Raw genomic sequence first — 13935 nt, forward strand, 5'->3', positions numbered from 1 at the left:
GTGTAAACACAGAGCACAATGGTTATCATCCTGAGGAATGGCTGAATTTCGTAAGAGAAAATAAGCCAGAATTCACATACAACTAATCACACACAGCCAGTACACTTGGTTTAATGCAAATGGGAGTCCCCCGGATACATCTTTAAAAAAGCTGACATAAAAAAGACAATATATAACCTTCTAATGACCCTATTTGCTTAAAAAAAAAAAAAAAGAGAAATAGTTATGCCAACAAATCAGGGAATGGAAGCTAAGGCCATTCACATATAATTTTTTACAGAAGAATAAGAAATAGAAATGACTAAGATCCTGCCCCTTCTGCCAAGACCCAAACAGTCTGTCTTCTGCAGCAATTGTGACAAGCAAAGCAATTTGGGGAAGCAGATGACCTGCTCCCTTCCATAGGCTACTTCTAAAGAAAAGCCAGTACTTGTAAATAGTGTTCAAGTTTTTTTTTTTTTTTTGGAATGGTAACTTAAACTGAGAATGGACTGAATTTTTCAAGATAAGTGGCAGCATCTCAAGTCACTAATGGTCCTACTCAGCTGAAAGTGGGGGTGGGAGATGTGTGCATGTACACAGTATAGGAGAAAAAGTGTTGTTTAAATTATTGTTAAGAACACCACCACCACAAAATATTTTCTCTTGCTGTGTGCCGTTTCTCACTGTCCTATTCCAGTTTGCTGATTTTCCTGGACCATTTTCCTTGTCGTAATAATTCCATATTCTGAATCCCACCTTTATTTCATACTTTTATTCTCAACATTCATTTCTAACTTTGTTAGATCCCTTTTGTACCCATAGGCTTCATTTGTCCTTTAGGCTGCTTTCACCCTTTTTCCCTCCTACAACACACCTTTGTTTTTATGCACAGATAAAGCTCCTTCCCCTCACCATTCAGTCATCGGGTAACTTAATATTTTCTGTGTGCTGAGTATCTGCTAGTGATACAGCAGCACTGCCTACAGACACACCACTTACTGGTCTTACATTCACAAAAGAAGTGGTTTCTTCCTAAACCAAGAGCAGCAAGTGATAGGATTGCAGTGTTCCCAGTTGATCTCTGCCTATGAAGTGCTAGAGTTCAACTCATCTGTATTTTCATAGCTGTTAAGTGTACTTAAAAACAAAGCCACCAATCTCCTTCCAAAGATTTGAAAGCCTCAAAGATCAGGGGCCCAAATACAGGTGAGGAAACAGAAGAATTTCTATAATAAAATAAGGTGAGCAAAGTTTCACTTGCTCACACAGCTCCCATTCTTACAAGCTACGAGATAATCAAAATCTCAAAATAAACTGCTTAAAAATGACTGTATTATCTTCTGCTCTATTTTACCTCAAAAATATGTCCCCTGTCCCTATGCTGGGGGTTGTAAATGCTATTAAACAAGCTATTCGTAGAACAAGAAAACACTGGAAAAGTTGAACCATCACCAAAACATTAACAGTTGTTCTAAAAAATAATCATTCCATACTTTAGTCAAATCTGTGACAAGAAAAACTTGGTATTTTGCTTTCAGCTGTTTCTATCATCATTAAAATAATCAGAATTTAATAGGCATGTAAGTTCAACTACTACTGTCAACTTTCTTTTGAAAATGTGTAGCATTTTACAATTATGTAGCAGATAGCCAAAATTACTTTTGCAACTGTTTGCACAGGCATGGTTTTAAGGTCAAAGATGAAGAAAATTACCTTCATTGTAGTGTCATTTTCACTCTGCTCCATCCACAAGTCTTGTTCGTAATAGTATAAGCCATCATTAATAACTTTAGCAAGTTCTGATGTAATTTTTGCATGACATACATGGTTGCCAGTACGATCTTCACCACAATGTTTTCTCATATATGGTGGCGTCTGTGTTACAATCAAAATCTTGTTTACGTCCTGATCATCAATTTCATAATCTGAATCGCTGTCTGACCAATCAGTAAGTTTATTCTTACGACCTTGAATCTGTTCCATCTCTTCATCAAACAAAAAATCAAGTTCTTCTTGTTCTTGTTCCTCTGATGGTGGAGGTGGCTGTTGTTGATCTGACATTTGATCAGGTACAGGAACACATTCCTGAATAAGAGAAGGTGAAGCTTTTTATATTTGAACTGGATAATGATTATCAAAATGGGAGCCAAATAGAACATGATAGAACATTTTCAATAAATACAAGAACAATTCTCAATGCACGACAATAGATTTTTCAATAATGAACAGATACAGCTGTCCCTCAGAAAAAAAACACAGTATTTCCTTTTCATTGTAGCGAGCTTCAGATGAGGATTGTAAAGGCACTTAGTTATTCTAAGTCTAGATAGAGTGAGAAGTATGCACACTATCAGTATTACGTTATCAAGCATCATCTATATTAAGATGTGAAAAATCTTGCTTTATAGTATAACCTGAAAGTGGGCAGGTTTTGCTTTTTTTTTTTTAAAAAAAAGGCGGGGAGGTTGATTTTACCTTTACTTTGACTGTGGATGCACGATGCCTCTTCTTCACTTCTATCCAAGGTTCGGAGTCCAAATCAGGCAAACTTGTAGACAATCCTTTAGACATCATCTGAAAATTACTCGTTTCAGTGTTTTCCTTTGGACTCAGCGAGCTTCCTATTCTTGGAGAACTTGGTGCAGACTCTAGCATTGGAAAACAGTAGTTCAATTCCTGTTGTTTTTGTTTGTTTAAATTATTGCATTGCTCTTTCCTTTAACTGCAGTATTGTTCTACCTCTGGGGTTAAAGTTAGCACTGATCAGCAGAACTTCTTGTTTTCAGAGGTAACTCTTCATAGTTCACTCACCATTCTAGCAGAAAACCAATTTAGCAACTTCTTTACATGAAAATGTATCTAACAGTGAAATAAATCATCTGTTATTCAGAAAACAAGAATTCAATTATCAGGGATGTGTTTTCTCTACACCATCCACCAGCTCTACGGATGGGTGCTTAGCTCAGTCTTCACTCTTCCCATTTACTTTGAGCCAACATTTTTGTAAAAGATTTACTTGCCAAGTGCTGTCCGCAAAACAAAGCCATATTCATAATGTGAATGAGATCCCCATCCAAAACCAGGGTGCACCAAATAGAGTTAACTTTCAGCTGCTCTCAGAATGACGTAGATTTCACAACTAACTTACGATTACTACTACTACTATTGGTAATACTAAAGGACTATAGGTCATCATAATCTATTCTGTACAACAGTCACAGCTGTAGCACATAGAAGGCATTTTTATTTACCTCACATCAGCCGTGCCAGCCCCACGACTTGGCAACTGTGTGGTTGACAGGGATATCAGCTGCAGAAGCCATTACCAAATGCACAATTTCTATTATGAAACCAGTATTAAGAGGAAAACTTCCTAAGCTAGACTGACAGCCCTAAACTTAAGTTTCTGTAAGATAAATCCTTTACCAGTATGAGAGCCAAAAACTTGTCCTGGTATGAATTCTGGACAATTGATGAGCTGAGAAAAGTCAGTCCGTGGCAGACTGCATGGAGGAGGACCTGGAATTGGCCACTTCTCTGGATCAACCCTTTTTCTTATCCTCTGATCCACTGTTTCAACTTCTGTGCTGTCCTTTAGGGCCTGTAGGACAAACATATTACAACTTTTTTTTTTTTTTTTTTTAAAAAGGTACATATCCAGCACCTTCTTAGGTCCGGAGAAAACAGTTAACTCTTTACATAATAATTTAGAAAGGAATTCAAGCTTTTGTGCTTGTTTGCCAACATCACTCTATTCTTTTTAGTACAGGTGTTGGTAACCTTTTCAGTCCAAGAATATCTATTCAAATTGTCTTTTCATTTCAAGTATCACTTCCTGCCTCTTCCCAGTCTGCAACCTCTTTCTCGTGTGAGGGCACTAAACCCACCTTTCTCTAGCTCTCCTATTCACACTGCTACTTCCCCGAACTAAACCCCAACTCCATGCATTTTCTTATTCATTCTAAAAAGAGCTAGAAGACCGTACAGAATCAGCATGGTTGAGGTTGGAAGGGACCTCTTGAGATTGTCTAGCCGCCCCTGCTGAAGCAGGGTCAACCATTTTCAGTAGGGTTTTGAGCCATCTCCAGGAATGGAGACCTCACAACCTCTCTGGGCAACCTACACCAGTGTTCAACCACCTCACAGGAAAAAAAAAAAGTGAACAAAAAGAAAAGCTAACAATCTGCAAGTGTTTTTCCTTTCTGATGTTAACATGGAGAAAGATACGGAAAGTAAGATCCAGAGAAATTCTACACAGGCACATGCCAAAGATCAAAGTGTGGAGGAAATTTATCCTTCATTAGACCAATGAATTGTTCACCAGCCAATTAAGTACACGCAAGGACTTCTGGTCCATCAAGGATATACATATTTCTGTAGCTGTAAGGGAAATTTTATTTTAATTAAGAAAGAAGCTTAGACTGTCTTTTATAATGGTGTCAAAAAAAAAGTTCACTTGAACTTGCTAGAAGGCTTCGGAGAGGAGACTGGGTATAAAATCTAGCATACTCCTAGACAGCAAGTCCAGGAGTGGTCTGATAACAGTACTTGGGGTTTTCTCTTGAATGTATTTATTTTCTGGGGGAAGATCCATCCTGAGGGACGGGATAGGGCACCCCTCTGGTAGAGGGTGCCTCCACTAACTGCAACTTGAGATACAAGTGAAAGCTGATTATCAGCCACAGAAGCAGCATGAATTCAGCTGACTGAAGGAGATTTCTATGGAAACTTAGTTTAAGTACAAAAAGATAATTTTCACTTTCATTTCCCAGTCTAGGTCTCCATAAACGCTTGCAACTGCGTTGCCTATTTTAGATCTTACGAAAGAATGCTTCCAATATTTCTTGGACTGGCTTTTTTAAATGTGATTTAAGGTAACTACATAACAGCAAGGCACTCCTCTGATGAGCAACGTGCCAGAAAGGCTCCTACCACACCTGAACAAGCCTGCTACAGGGCAGAAAAGCATCTCCCTGCAGCAGCATGCCAACAGCTGGCTCAGGGACCGGGCAACGCAGTTAATGACAGGGTCAGCAGGGAGTTGGCATTTATCTTATCGGAGTCAAGGAAAATAATACAATAGGAGCCAAACAGCAAGTGAGTTCTGAAGAACACTTTCCACTTTCTTGCTTGCCAGCGGGGTTTACAATTTGGACAGCCTTGCTATTGAAAAAGTATCTCCGGACCTGAGGAAAATGGCAATTATTGCCACTGAAGGGCATATAGCATAGTTCAGGAACACACGGTTAAAGTCACTTCAGCTTTGCGAAGTGTGTTATTATGTAATTTAGACAGATACTCATTCTAGCCAAGGAACAGACATCTGTAACAGCTTCCCTTCAACATCTCCTCCCCACTTTTGTAGCCTAACTCTCAGAATGTTTACAAACAGCAAAATAAAGCACTTCATGCAGCATTCTGCCCTCAGTTCGAATGGGAATGTGCAGAAATCCATACCAAAAAAAAAAAAAAGAAAAATCCAAAACTTTCCATTTATAGCCTGTTTACAGGATCCTTGTCATTACAAGCAGAGAGAATTTCTTTTTAACATCATAGCGCTGAATTTAAATGGCAGTATAAAATTAAGCTAAGCAAATTCCTACGCACATGCTTCTAAATTATTTTACCTCCAAAATAAGCATAGCATTTGTAGTCAGAGCTTGCACCCGGTGGAAGCTGGCAATCAATGAAACAGGCAGAAATCCTTGTTGGTCCATCTTTCTCCTCAGAAAGAAGTCTCTTTCCAAGTTTTCTGTGCTGAAATAATACTCACTAGAGGAAAAAAGAACAGATGCAAATATGAACCTATTGTAAATTAAAAAAAAAAATCCTAAAACAGTAACCTAGATATTCCTTGTTAAAGTCTTCCATTAAAAATAGAGCATATTTTGTCACCAGCAAAATTGTTCTTTCAACAGGTATATTACTATAAGCAAAACTTACAGGAATAGCATGCATGCTAAACATCTTAAGAACAACTTTTGATCCAGTACTGCACACAAGGATATAAATCAAAGCCTCATTGCAACATTCACATATATGAACTGCATAAGGAAAGACTATGCTCCATTTCTTTCACCCGTTCCCCCTTATTACTTACATGACCAGAAGGCAACAACATGCTCTTAGCCTCCATATAGATGAAGGACAACTACTGCTTACAGTCAGGGCATAAGTTATTTCCCATACAGCAGTGTCAGTGCACCTTCATCCTCAACTGTATCTTTTCTTTTCCCAGTTTCCAGTACATTAGAAGGTTTAATTTTCCTATCTGAGTGTTGAGGCACATATATGCACTCTGAACCATTACTTCAAGCATGCTTGTGGGAAGACGAGAGAACAAAAATAGTAATTTTGTATTTTTCACGAAACTGCACCAAACGGCACAACAGTTCATGGAGAAAGGTAAAGTCTAAAAGAATAAAAGATACTTAGTGGATAAGGAGAACAGGAACAATGACCATTAATGAATCTGACAACACCGTAGAACAAGAGAGACTAGGGACAGAGAAATAGCAGAAAGACATCTTAAACAACGAAGTTGCTGTATGAAATGCTACAGGTGTCAAGATGTTTTATGCTTAGTGATGAGAAAAAGTAAAAAATTCAAATCATGATCTGACACAGAAAGCAAGGGAATGAGAAAACGACCTATGAAAAATAATGGAAAAAAAAATAATCATGACAACTAAGATCTAGGCCTTTCGCAGGGTTTACACATCATATCATAATTTAGCATACTACATCCAAGGAATACTACTACTCATCAGGTTCAGGAAAAAGTAGGTAGTGAAATATTTAATGGAGAGATGAAGAACAATTAAAGTTCTGTGACTTAAAAACAGAGATAGTGAAAAATAAATTAAGAGAACATTAAAATGATGAGAAAAAAAACAACACATGCAAATATAAAGTTAATTCTAATTCCAACAAAGAATAAAATGCTAGTGTCTCCACTGAAGTTGGGCTCAAGGCCAAAGTTACCAAAAGGAGAGGACTGTGATGCCATCATTGACCCAAGGAGAAGCTTGATACCATTTCTTTTTAAAACTTCCGGTAGCTAAAGAAATTTGAAGCAAAAGCTGTCTATATGAAACGCTCAGCTCCAAGATCAAATGAATGCAAAAGCCTCGAAGTTGGACAATAAGACGTATGACAGATGAAAGCTGCCATTAAATCACAGCAAACAGAGAAGAGAATAAAGCTTTCAGAGAATTAAGCTCTTACTCAGAACTAAATAAGTTGATCAGTGAAGCAACTGTGCACAAAAGTTTCTTTCAAGAATATTCTATTCACTGTTCTGAACTGCTACGTTTCTTTTCCCTTCCCAATCTAGAAGATAAACAAGTACAAAAGCCATATCAACGTTGTACTAATGTTACCTTTACAGTCATACAGTAAAGGTAAAATCTTGTATTGATTCACCTAGTTAAAAATTCCACAAGCAGAAATGGACAATGACTGAACTCGACTCAAACTGCCTCACTTGATGTCCATCATTCTAGAAAAAGGAATTTGAAAGAACATTAATCATAAACAAAGACAACGCACAAGTTTGCTTCAAGTAGAGGGAAAAATCTAAACACACACATACACCCTCTAGCTTTGCTTTTCCTTCTAATTTTCCTCAGAATCCTTTTATTCTTGAATTGATGCATATTTGGATGCGCATCCAAACTTTTATTTATTTTTTTTTAAAAGAAGAGGACTTGAACAGAGATCTACTGTATGTTGCAGACTGAGGAGTTGTTAGGCACTGAAACTTTTCAGGCTATTTCAGTCTATAATTAAAATTTTTAATGGTATTGTATATGTAGTATAAATATTCCTCTTGCACATCAAGCTGGTTCTTGGGACAAGCATAAACTTCCTGATAGGAGTGTACTTCTTACAGAAATTAAAAATCAACTCAGTTGGACACAGTTTCTAACATTTTTCCCTATTAAGCAGGTAAACACTTCTAAAATTCATCAATACGCTACTGAAAACATTCTCACTTCTTTAATATATCCTCACTTATCTTGGACTCCATAAGGAACTTCAACACCTAACAATTCTGGGTAGCATTATTTTGTTATACTTCCTTCTTTAGCATAGACACTTTAATATTTTAGAACTCAGTTACGAAAGACAGACCAAACCACCTCCATCGAGAGGCTAATAATATGCAACTGATGAATACAGTCAGCTTCCCATTGTTGTTGTGATACAAGAAATGGACAACAAAACCAATTTTTTTTTTTTAAGGAGCATGAAAACAGTGAAGCTACACTCTAAACCTGCCCAAGAATCTCTCTCTCTGTCGTGAGAAGTTAACTCTATAATCAAAGTGCCTTAGGAGTTTTTAATCAGACAAGCAACCAATGGCTTTAATTAGCCAGCCATGCCAAGTCTTTCATGGACACCTGCCAACCTCTTTTTGCCAAAATAAAAAACAAATATAACCAGAAGTCAGAGGTGACCAATGCTGTAACTGACATTTTTCTCAGCAGAGGGGGACATCATCATGTCCTACCTTAGAAGGTCTGGATTCTACACTGCATGCCCAGAAATCTGGCCAACAGTGGAGTGTCTGTGCTCCTCCCTCACTTGTCTGAGGACAGTGGAGGCCGATTATCCTGACATGGGGGTACATGTCCACTGTCAGGTCTCATAAGGGCCTGGCAGCAAGAGTAACAAAAAAGACTGCAATAGAAGCTTTGAAGTTGATAGCCACATGCCAGATACTTTCTGCCCTTAAAGAGGCCTTTTTCTTCCTTTTTGCGTCAACTGTAACAAAAGAAGCAAGAATAAAATAAGCAAGTTGCTTTATGGGATACAAGGGCAATAAAAAACCACCACAAAGGCATCACAGAGAAATGCCGTTGCCAAGTACAGAAGATGAAATATCAGCCAGTGGTGGAAACTGTCTCTTTAAAATGAACTAGTGGTTTCCAGGCCCTTTTTGACATGTCTCCTGGTGATAATCAGTCTTCCAGATGGTTTCTCATTCCTAATGGTGTACACGAGAAAGTAAACATTTCAGATTATTGAAAAATCAAGTACCATTGCAAAACTGCTCTTTCGGTCGAATGTTTCAAGTGAAACACTCTGAGAACATAAAACTAACAAGACTTCTCAAAATGAAATTGAGAGCAAATAAGGAGAAATTCTAGCTACATCGCCCAAGAAGAGCTTTATAGGCAAACAGACCAACAGTACTCAAAAACACGAGCTCAGAGACATCATAACTCAATTACACGACAACATAAAAATAGTGCTATTTACCATAAATCAAGAAGGTATGTGAATTTAGAGCACACTACAGCACAAGATGCAGAACAGCTTCCTTAAAATTCCTCCCCGTCACTCAAGCTTTTCCACCCCGCTTGTGAATAAGTTCTAACAGACACTGCTAACCGTCAGATCAAAAAGAAATTGGAAAAGTCTTCATCTCCACCATTTTATGGATGATAACTCACTTCAAAGTGTTTAATCCTCATCTTAAATTAATCTCTAAAAATGTTTGTACATTAAACAATCTACATACATTTGACGTTTTATATATTCTTTGAGAAGTGTTTCATCCACAGAATACATCTGCACTCCTGTTCCATCATCGTAGTAATACATCATACTAGCATTAAGCTCAGGTTGAAATGCTTGGTCAGTTCTTTCATCATACAGTTCTTGATAACCAGTTGAGTAATATTCAACATTCACTTCAAAATAAAGGAGAAAGGAGAGAAGATGAAAATTATTAAGGTCGGTACACAGATATCTTAAGACACAAACATAATACACAGTGCTACTTTGTGATTTGCTTCCAACATCTGATTTAAAACAAACAAAAAACCTATTCAAGCTACTTAACTATATTAAGCTACAAAATATATGTTTCACAACACTCTAACTTCACATGAAAGCATTAACATAAGTGTAGTTTTAAAATGTCTGCTAAGCATTTACTTCTTTGCATACTTCTAGGGTTTCCTCTGCCTCGTCCTCTTCCTCTGCCTCTACCTCTTCCTCTGCCTCTGGAGAATCCTCGAACGCTGCCACCCTCACTTCTCACGCTGCACACTTCATCGTGATCATCTCTCCTTTCTCTATCACGACGCCAATCTTTGAAAGAAAAAAGCATAATACAACCATAATTAAATATCACAGTATAATCAAGTAGTCTGTGATTTATTCCTAGGTATTAACACAAAACATCGCACTGAGAAGTGTCCCTCACTACCTTTTGGGTGCTCAGAAAGGCTGAAGGAAATGACACTGCAGAATACACAATTGGCATCAAAAAGTCCTTTGCAACACAGAGCTCCCAGCTTGTGCCCAGGCAACCCACCAAGCCAAGGTCAGACCTGAAGCTTCAAATGTTAAAGAGGAAGGTTTGCAGAGCAGTGCCTAAGGGTGAGTGGGCAGGAGCTGCTAGCAATAAAGAACAAATGAGCTTGTCTGACAGTCAACCTCAAACGCTTCTGAAGGAACTGGACGCTCTCATGCCAGCTCAGGGATCACAATACCTATGATGGGCATGGGATAGGAATGTGTGATCATGCAATTCTCCTTCCAGGCACGATAATGCACTCTGCTGCTGTGGACAACTCCCAGCACTTACGGCGAGCTACAAAGAGCTGCTAGCTCTTGATAATCCTGCTCTGGGGAGGATTTCCAAGGGGGAACCTCCCTTTTGTTCCCAGAAGCAGCCATCTGCCACTCCCCTGACTCAGCCTTTTTAACAGCAATCTTTACTCTCTACGCTTTCCCCCAGACAGAGCTTCTACCTTAACGAATTTTTGGTTTTGTGTTTTTATTAACACATGCAAATCTAAGATGGCTCTGTAATAATCAGTGCAAGTGTTTCGTTAATAAATACTTGGGTTTTGGCAGGGGGAGTGGAAACAGAGAAGAAGAAAGGAAGGAAAGCAAGCAGGTCCACGCAGACACCAGGCCTTGACTCCACTCACCACAGGATGGCTACAGTTCTCCCCACCTGGCTCATATGAAAAAGTGAAGCCCTCACACACACCCTCACATCCTTTCTTTCTTTTTTCCTAACACTCTTTGGGACTTCTATCTTTATCTGGTCAACCTTGCTGTAAGTATCTTTAAATTGTAATTGGCTAACCTTCCAGATTCAGGGGGAACCCGTTGTCAGAATGGCTGGGGACACAGACCCTATCTGATGAAATTGAGAGGTGTTAATTTGAACAATAAAATTGTATCTTTAGTCCTTTGTTATTAGAAATCCTATTTTACCAGTAACTATTTTTAAGGAGGCCTGCAACAACATATGTATGCTTGTACCTTCAAGTTCCTGTATTTTATCTTCTGTCAAATATGACTCTGAATTTAGGAATATCATAATCTGTATGTGCCTCTCATTGGGAATTTGGAGCCCAGCCTCTGAGCCCGCTACCCTCAACCTTAGAGATTCCAAATGTGGCACTGTTTAAAGTATTTCCCCAAATCAATTTCATTTTTGCATTGAGTGTCCCCATGTCTCCTAGACACATGCAAAAGTCCTACAAAACACCTTCAAGAGCTAACGCTGTATTTAAGCCTAAGCACTTTTTTTTCCTTTGTTTTAATGCATATAGACAATGTTCCCAAAGAACAGGGGACATTTTATGTTCTCTCACACTGAAACTGGTCTTAAATGACTAGAGACTTGAGGCAGAGTTTATGCTACAAGTTTCTGGTCATTTGACCATGCAGTCCCTGAGGAATAATTGCTGGAGAAAAGCAATACACTAGTAAAAATCCTCCCCCTGCCCCCTTCCATTCCTCAGACATCTGGATCACACCCTTGTATCAATGCTTCTAAAATGACTCCATAAACAAATCTCATCTCAATAGTGTCCAGCATTTATCATGATAATGAGCAAACCGTTAAATTATTAACGTATATTGTGATTCTAAACTTAAGTGCAAATACACAAAGCAAAGAATTAAGAGCGTGACTAAGATATCTGCCTTCTGATAAGCAATGTTCAGAACACCTGAAGATCAGAGGCAGTACCAGCTACGATGCTTCATCCCCTCTGTTGTGCGCATACAGCTTTTTGCACAGCCATGCTGAGAAATAGGTTGCGGAAGTGGTCCAACTTAAAGGAGAAAACGGTATAAGAAGAATTGCCAAAGCAGAATTCAAAGGGTAGTTCAATAAGTAATTGCTCTGGCAGCAACAAGCTGTTGGAACAGGAATAGAATAGGACAGAACAGCCACATTATGAAAATATTATCAGACTTTCTGCATTGTGAAACTGTGGCCCAAGACTTAGTAGCCACGAGGATAAAAATATATGACACTGCACCAGCATATACTGTAAAAATACTGTTTCCAAGCTCTTTTTCTCAGCAGAGTCAATGACTGAGACATTGCAATTCTGATGAATATGCAAAGAGGTTTAAGAAATTAACAGTGAGTTTTAAACAAAACCTTCTAACATAAAATTCAAACATCAAACAACACTGCAATTTATTTATTTTTAAACGTTATTGGCAAATATTAACACTAGGGGTTTTGTGGTTTTTGTTTATGTGTTTAAGTACTGGCAAAGTCAAGTTTCAACATAAGCTGCAAATCTAACACCTACTCTCGTGATATTATCCATCAGAGGGGGGAAAAAAAAAAAAGAGCAGCATAGCACTTCCAATGTGTCTCATTCCTTCATTTGCTACAAACCAAAGTGATTGAAAACTACTTACTTCTTGTCTCATTCCGTCTGTTGTTATGAGGTATTAACTTGTTTGTTTCCAGCTGAGATCTTGAGCTACTTCGAGAGCCTGGTCTTTCTTGACTATCTGACCTTACATCATCCAAGTGAAGTGGCAGCCATTTCTGCTTGTTACCTTGAGAAGTTAATAGTTTAGTCTTAGTTATAGTACTGATTAAAGTTTCAGGTCCTGTTCCAGATCCTATATAATTCTTCTTGTAAAACTATTAATAACAGTTAATTTCAATGTTTAAGAATTAGGAAAAGCAGCTTAGCATTGTATTTTTAGGACATAATGACTAAAAATAATAGATGCAGTAAACAACTTCTCAAACTGAAAGGTAAACTTACTTTAAACGAAGAAAATAAAAGCGAGTTTATATTTTATTAACGAACTTTTAGATGTAAGCTCCATTACCAAGAATTTACAGCTACAAGTATGACTAAGGGTCAAATACACATACAGTAAATTCATGACCGTATAATTTCACAATTTGCATATGAAACATAAGGTAAAAATTAGCGTATCAGGTTAAGCACTGAAATAAAGGTTTCAATCACCAACCTAAGCACTGAAATAAAGATTTCAATCACCAACCGTAAAAATTTTCCTGAGAATTTAGCTGTGGCTCAGTATTTTTACATCAAGATATTCAGATTAAAATGGGCATCAAAAATGATTAGCAAAACCATATTTTTTTGAAGGCTGGCCTAAAATATCCACTAACCATTTACTTAGTGATAATATTTGCTGTTCTACACTTGATTGGTATCATGGCTTCATATCTTTGTAGCCAGGAAACATAAGCAAACACAAAACATGCATAATCCACACTGGGGAAAAACACTGTTTGTACTTGTGGAACGCTTTGCTTTAAATTTTCACTTAGACTGAAATATTAAAAGCACTACAGCATTTTTTTTTTAAATATATACTTAGCAAGATTAACAAATCTAATCAACAAAGGTATTTAGGATCTGAAGATATTCCAGCAGGGAATCAAGAAATAAAGCATCTGATGGCAGAAATATCAAACAACTACTTCAGTTCTGTCCTTGGCCCACTCAAGTTTACTGACCAAGACAAACTGAGGTTTGCTTCTTATTTTTCATGTAGCAGATTGGATCAAGAGGAAATGACTAACTTGGTTTAATTCTCCAGCAATCTTTTCTAATAGCAAAATATGAAAATTAAAATCAGATACATAGTATGTATATGCATACATACATATGTATGAAGTTATATGAC

At 37.7% G+C, this 13935-nt stretch overlaps 1 protein-coding gene across 3 annotated transcripts in view; it reads right to left on the reverse strand.

Moving 5' to 3' along the window:
• LARP1B (La ribonucleoprotein 1B) overlaps positions 1–13935 on the reverse strand; it is a 34805-nt gene that overhangs the window by 8535 nt on the left and 12335 nt on the right. Inside the window, exons 5-11 of one of the 3 annotated variants that reach the window (XM_040555012.1) lie at positions 12679–12822; positions 9943–10086; positions 9512–9683; positions 5610–5754; positions 3409–3583; positions 2458–2630; positions 1696–2067 (exon numbers count right to left, since the gene is read on the reverse strand). In XM_040555012.1, the coding sequence (XP_040410946.1) occupies positions 1696–2067; positions 2458–2630; positions 3409–3583; positions 5610–5754; positions 9512–9683; positions 9943–10086; positions 12679–12822 (1325 nt within the window). Of the gene's footprint in view, positions 1–1695; positions 2068–2457; positions 2631–3408; positions 3584–5609; positions 5755–8497; positions 8725–9511; positions 9684–9930; positions 10087–12678; positions 12823–13935 lie in introns of those variants that run through there. The other 2 variants (XM_040555011.1, XM_040555013.1) reach the window with 2 other exon arrangements.

Source organism: Cygnus olor, chromosome 4 (assembly GCF_009769625.2).
Source record: "Cygnus olor isolate bCygOlo1 chromosome 4, bCygOlo1.pri.v2, whole genome shotgun sequence".
In the NCBI taxonomy this organism is placed as follows: Eukaryota; Metazoa; Chordata; class Aves; order Anseriformes; family Anatidae; genus Cygnus; species Cygnus olor.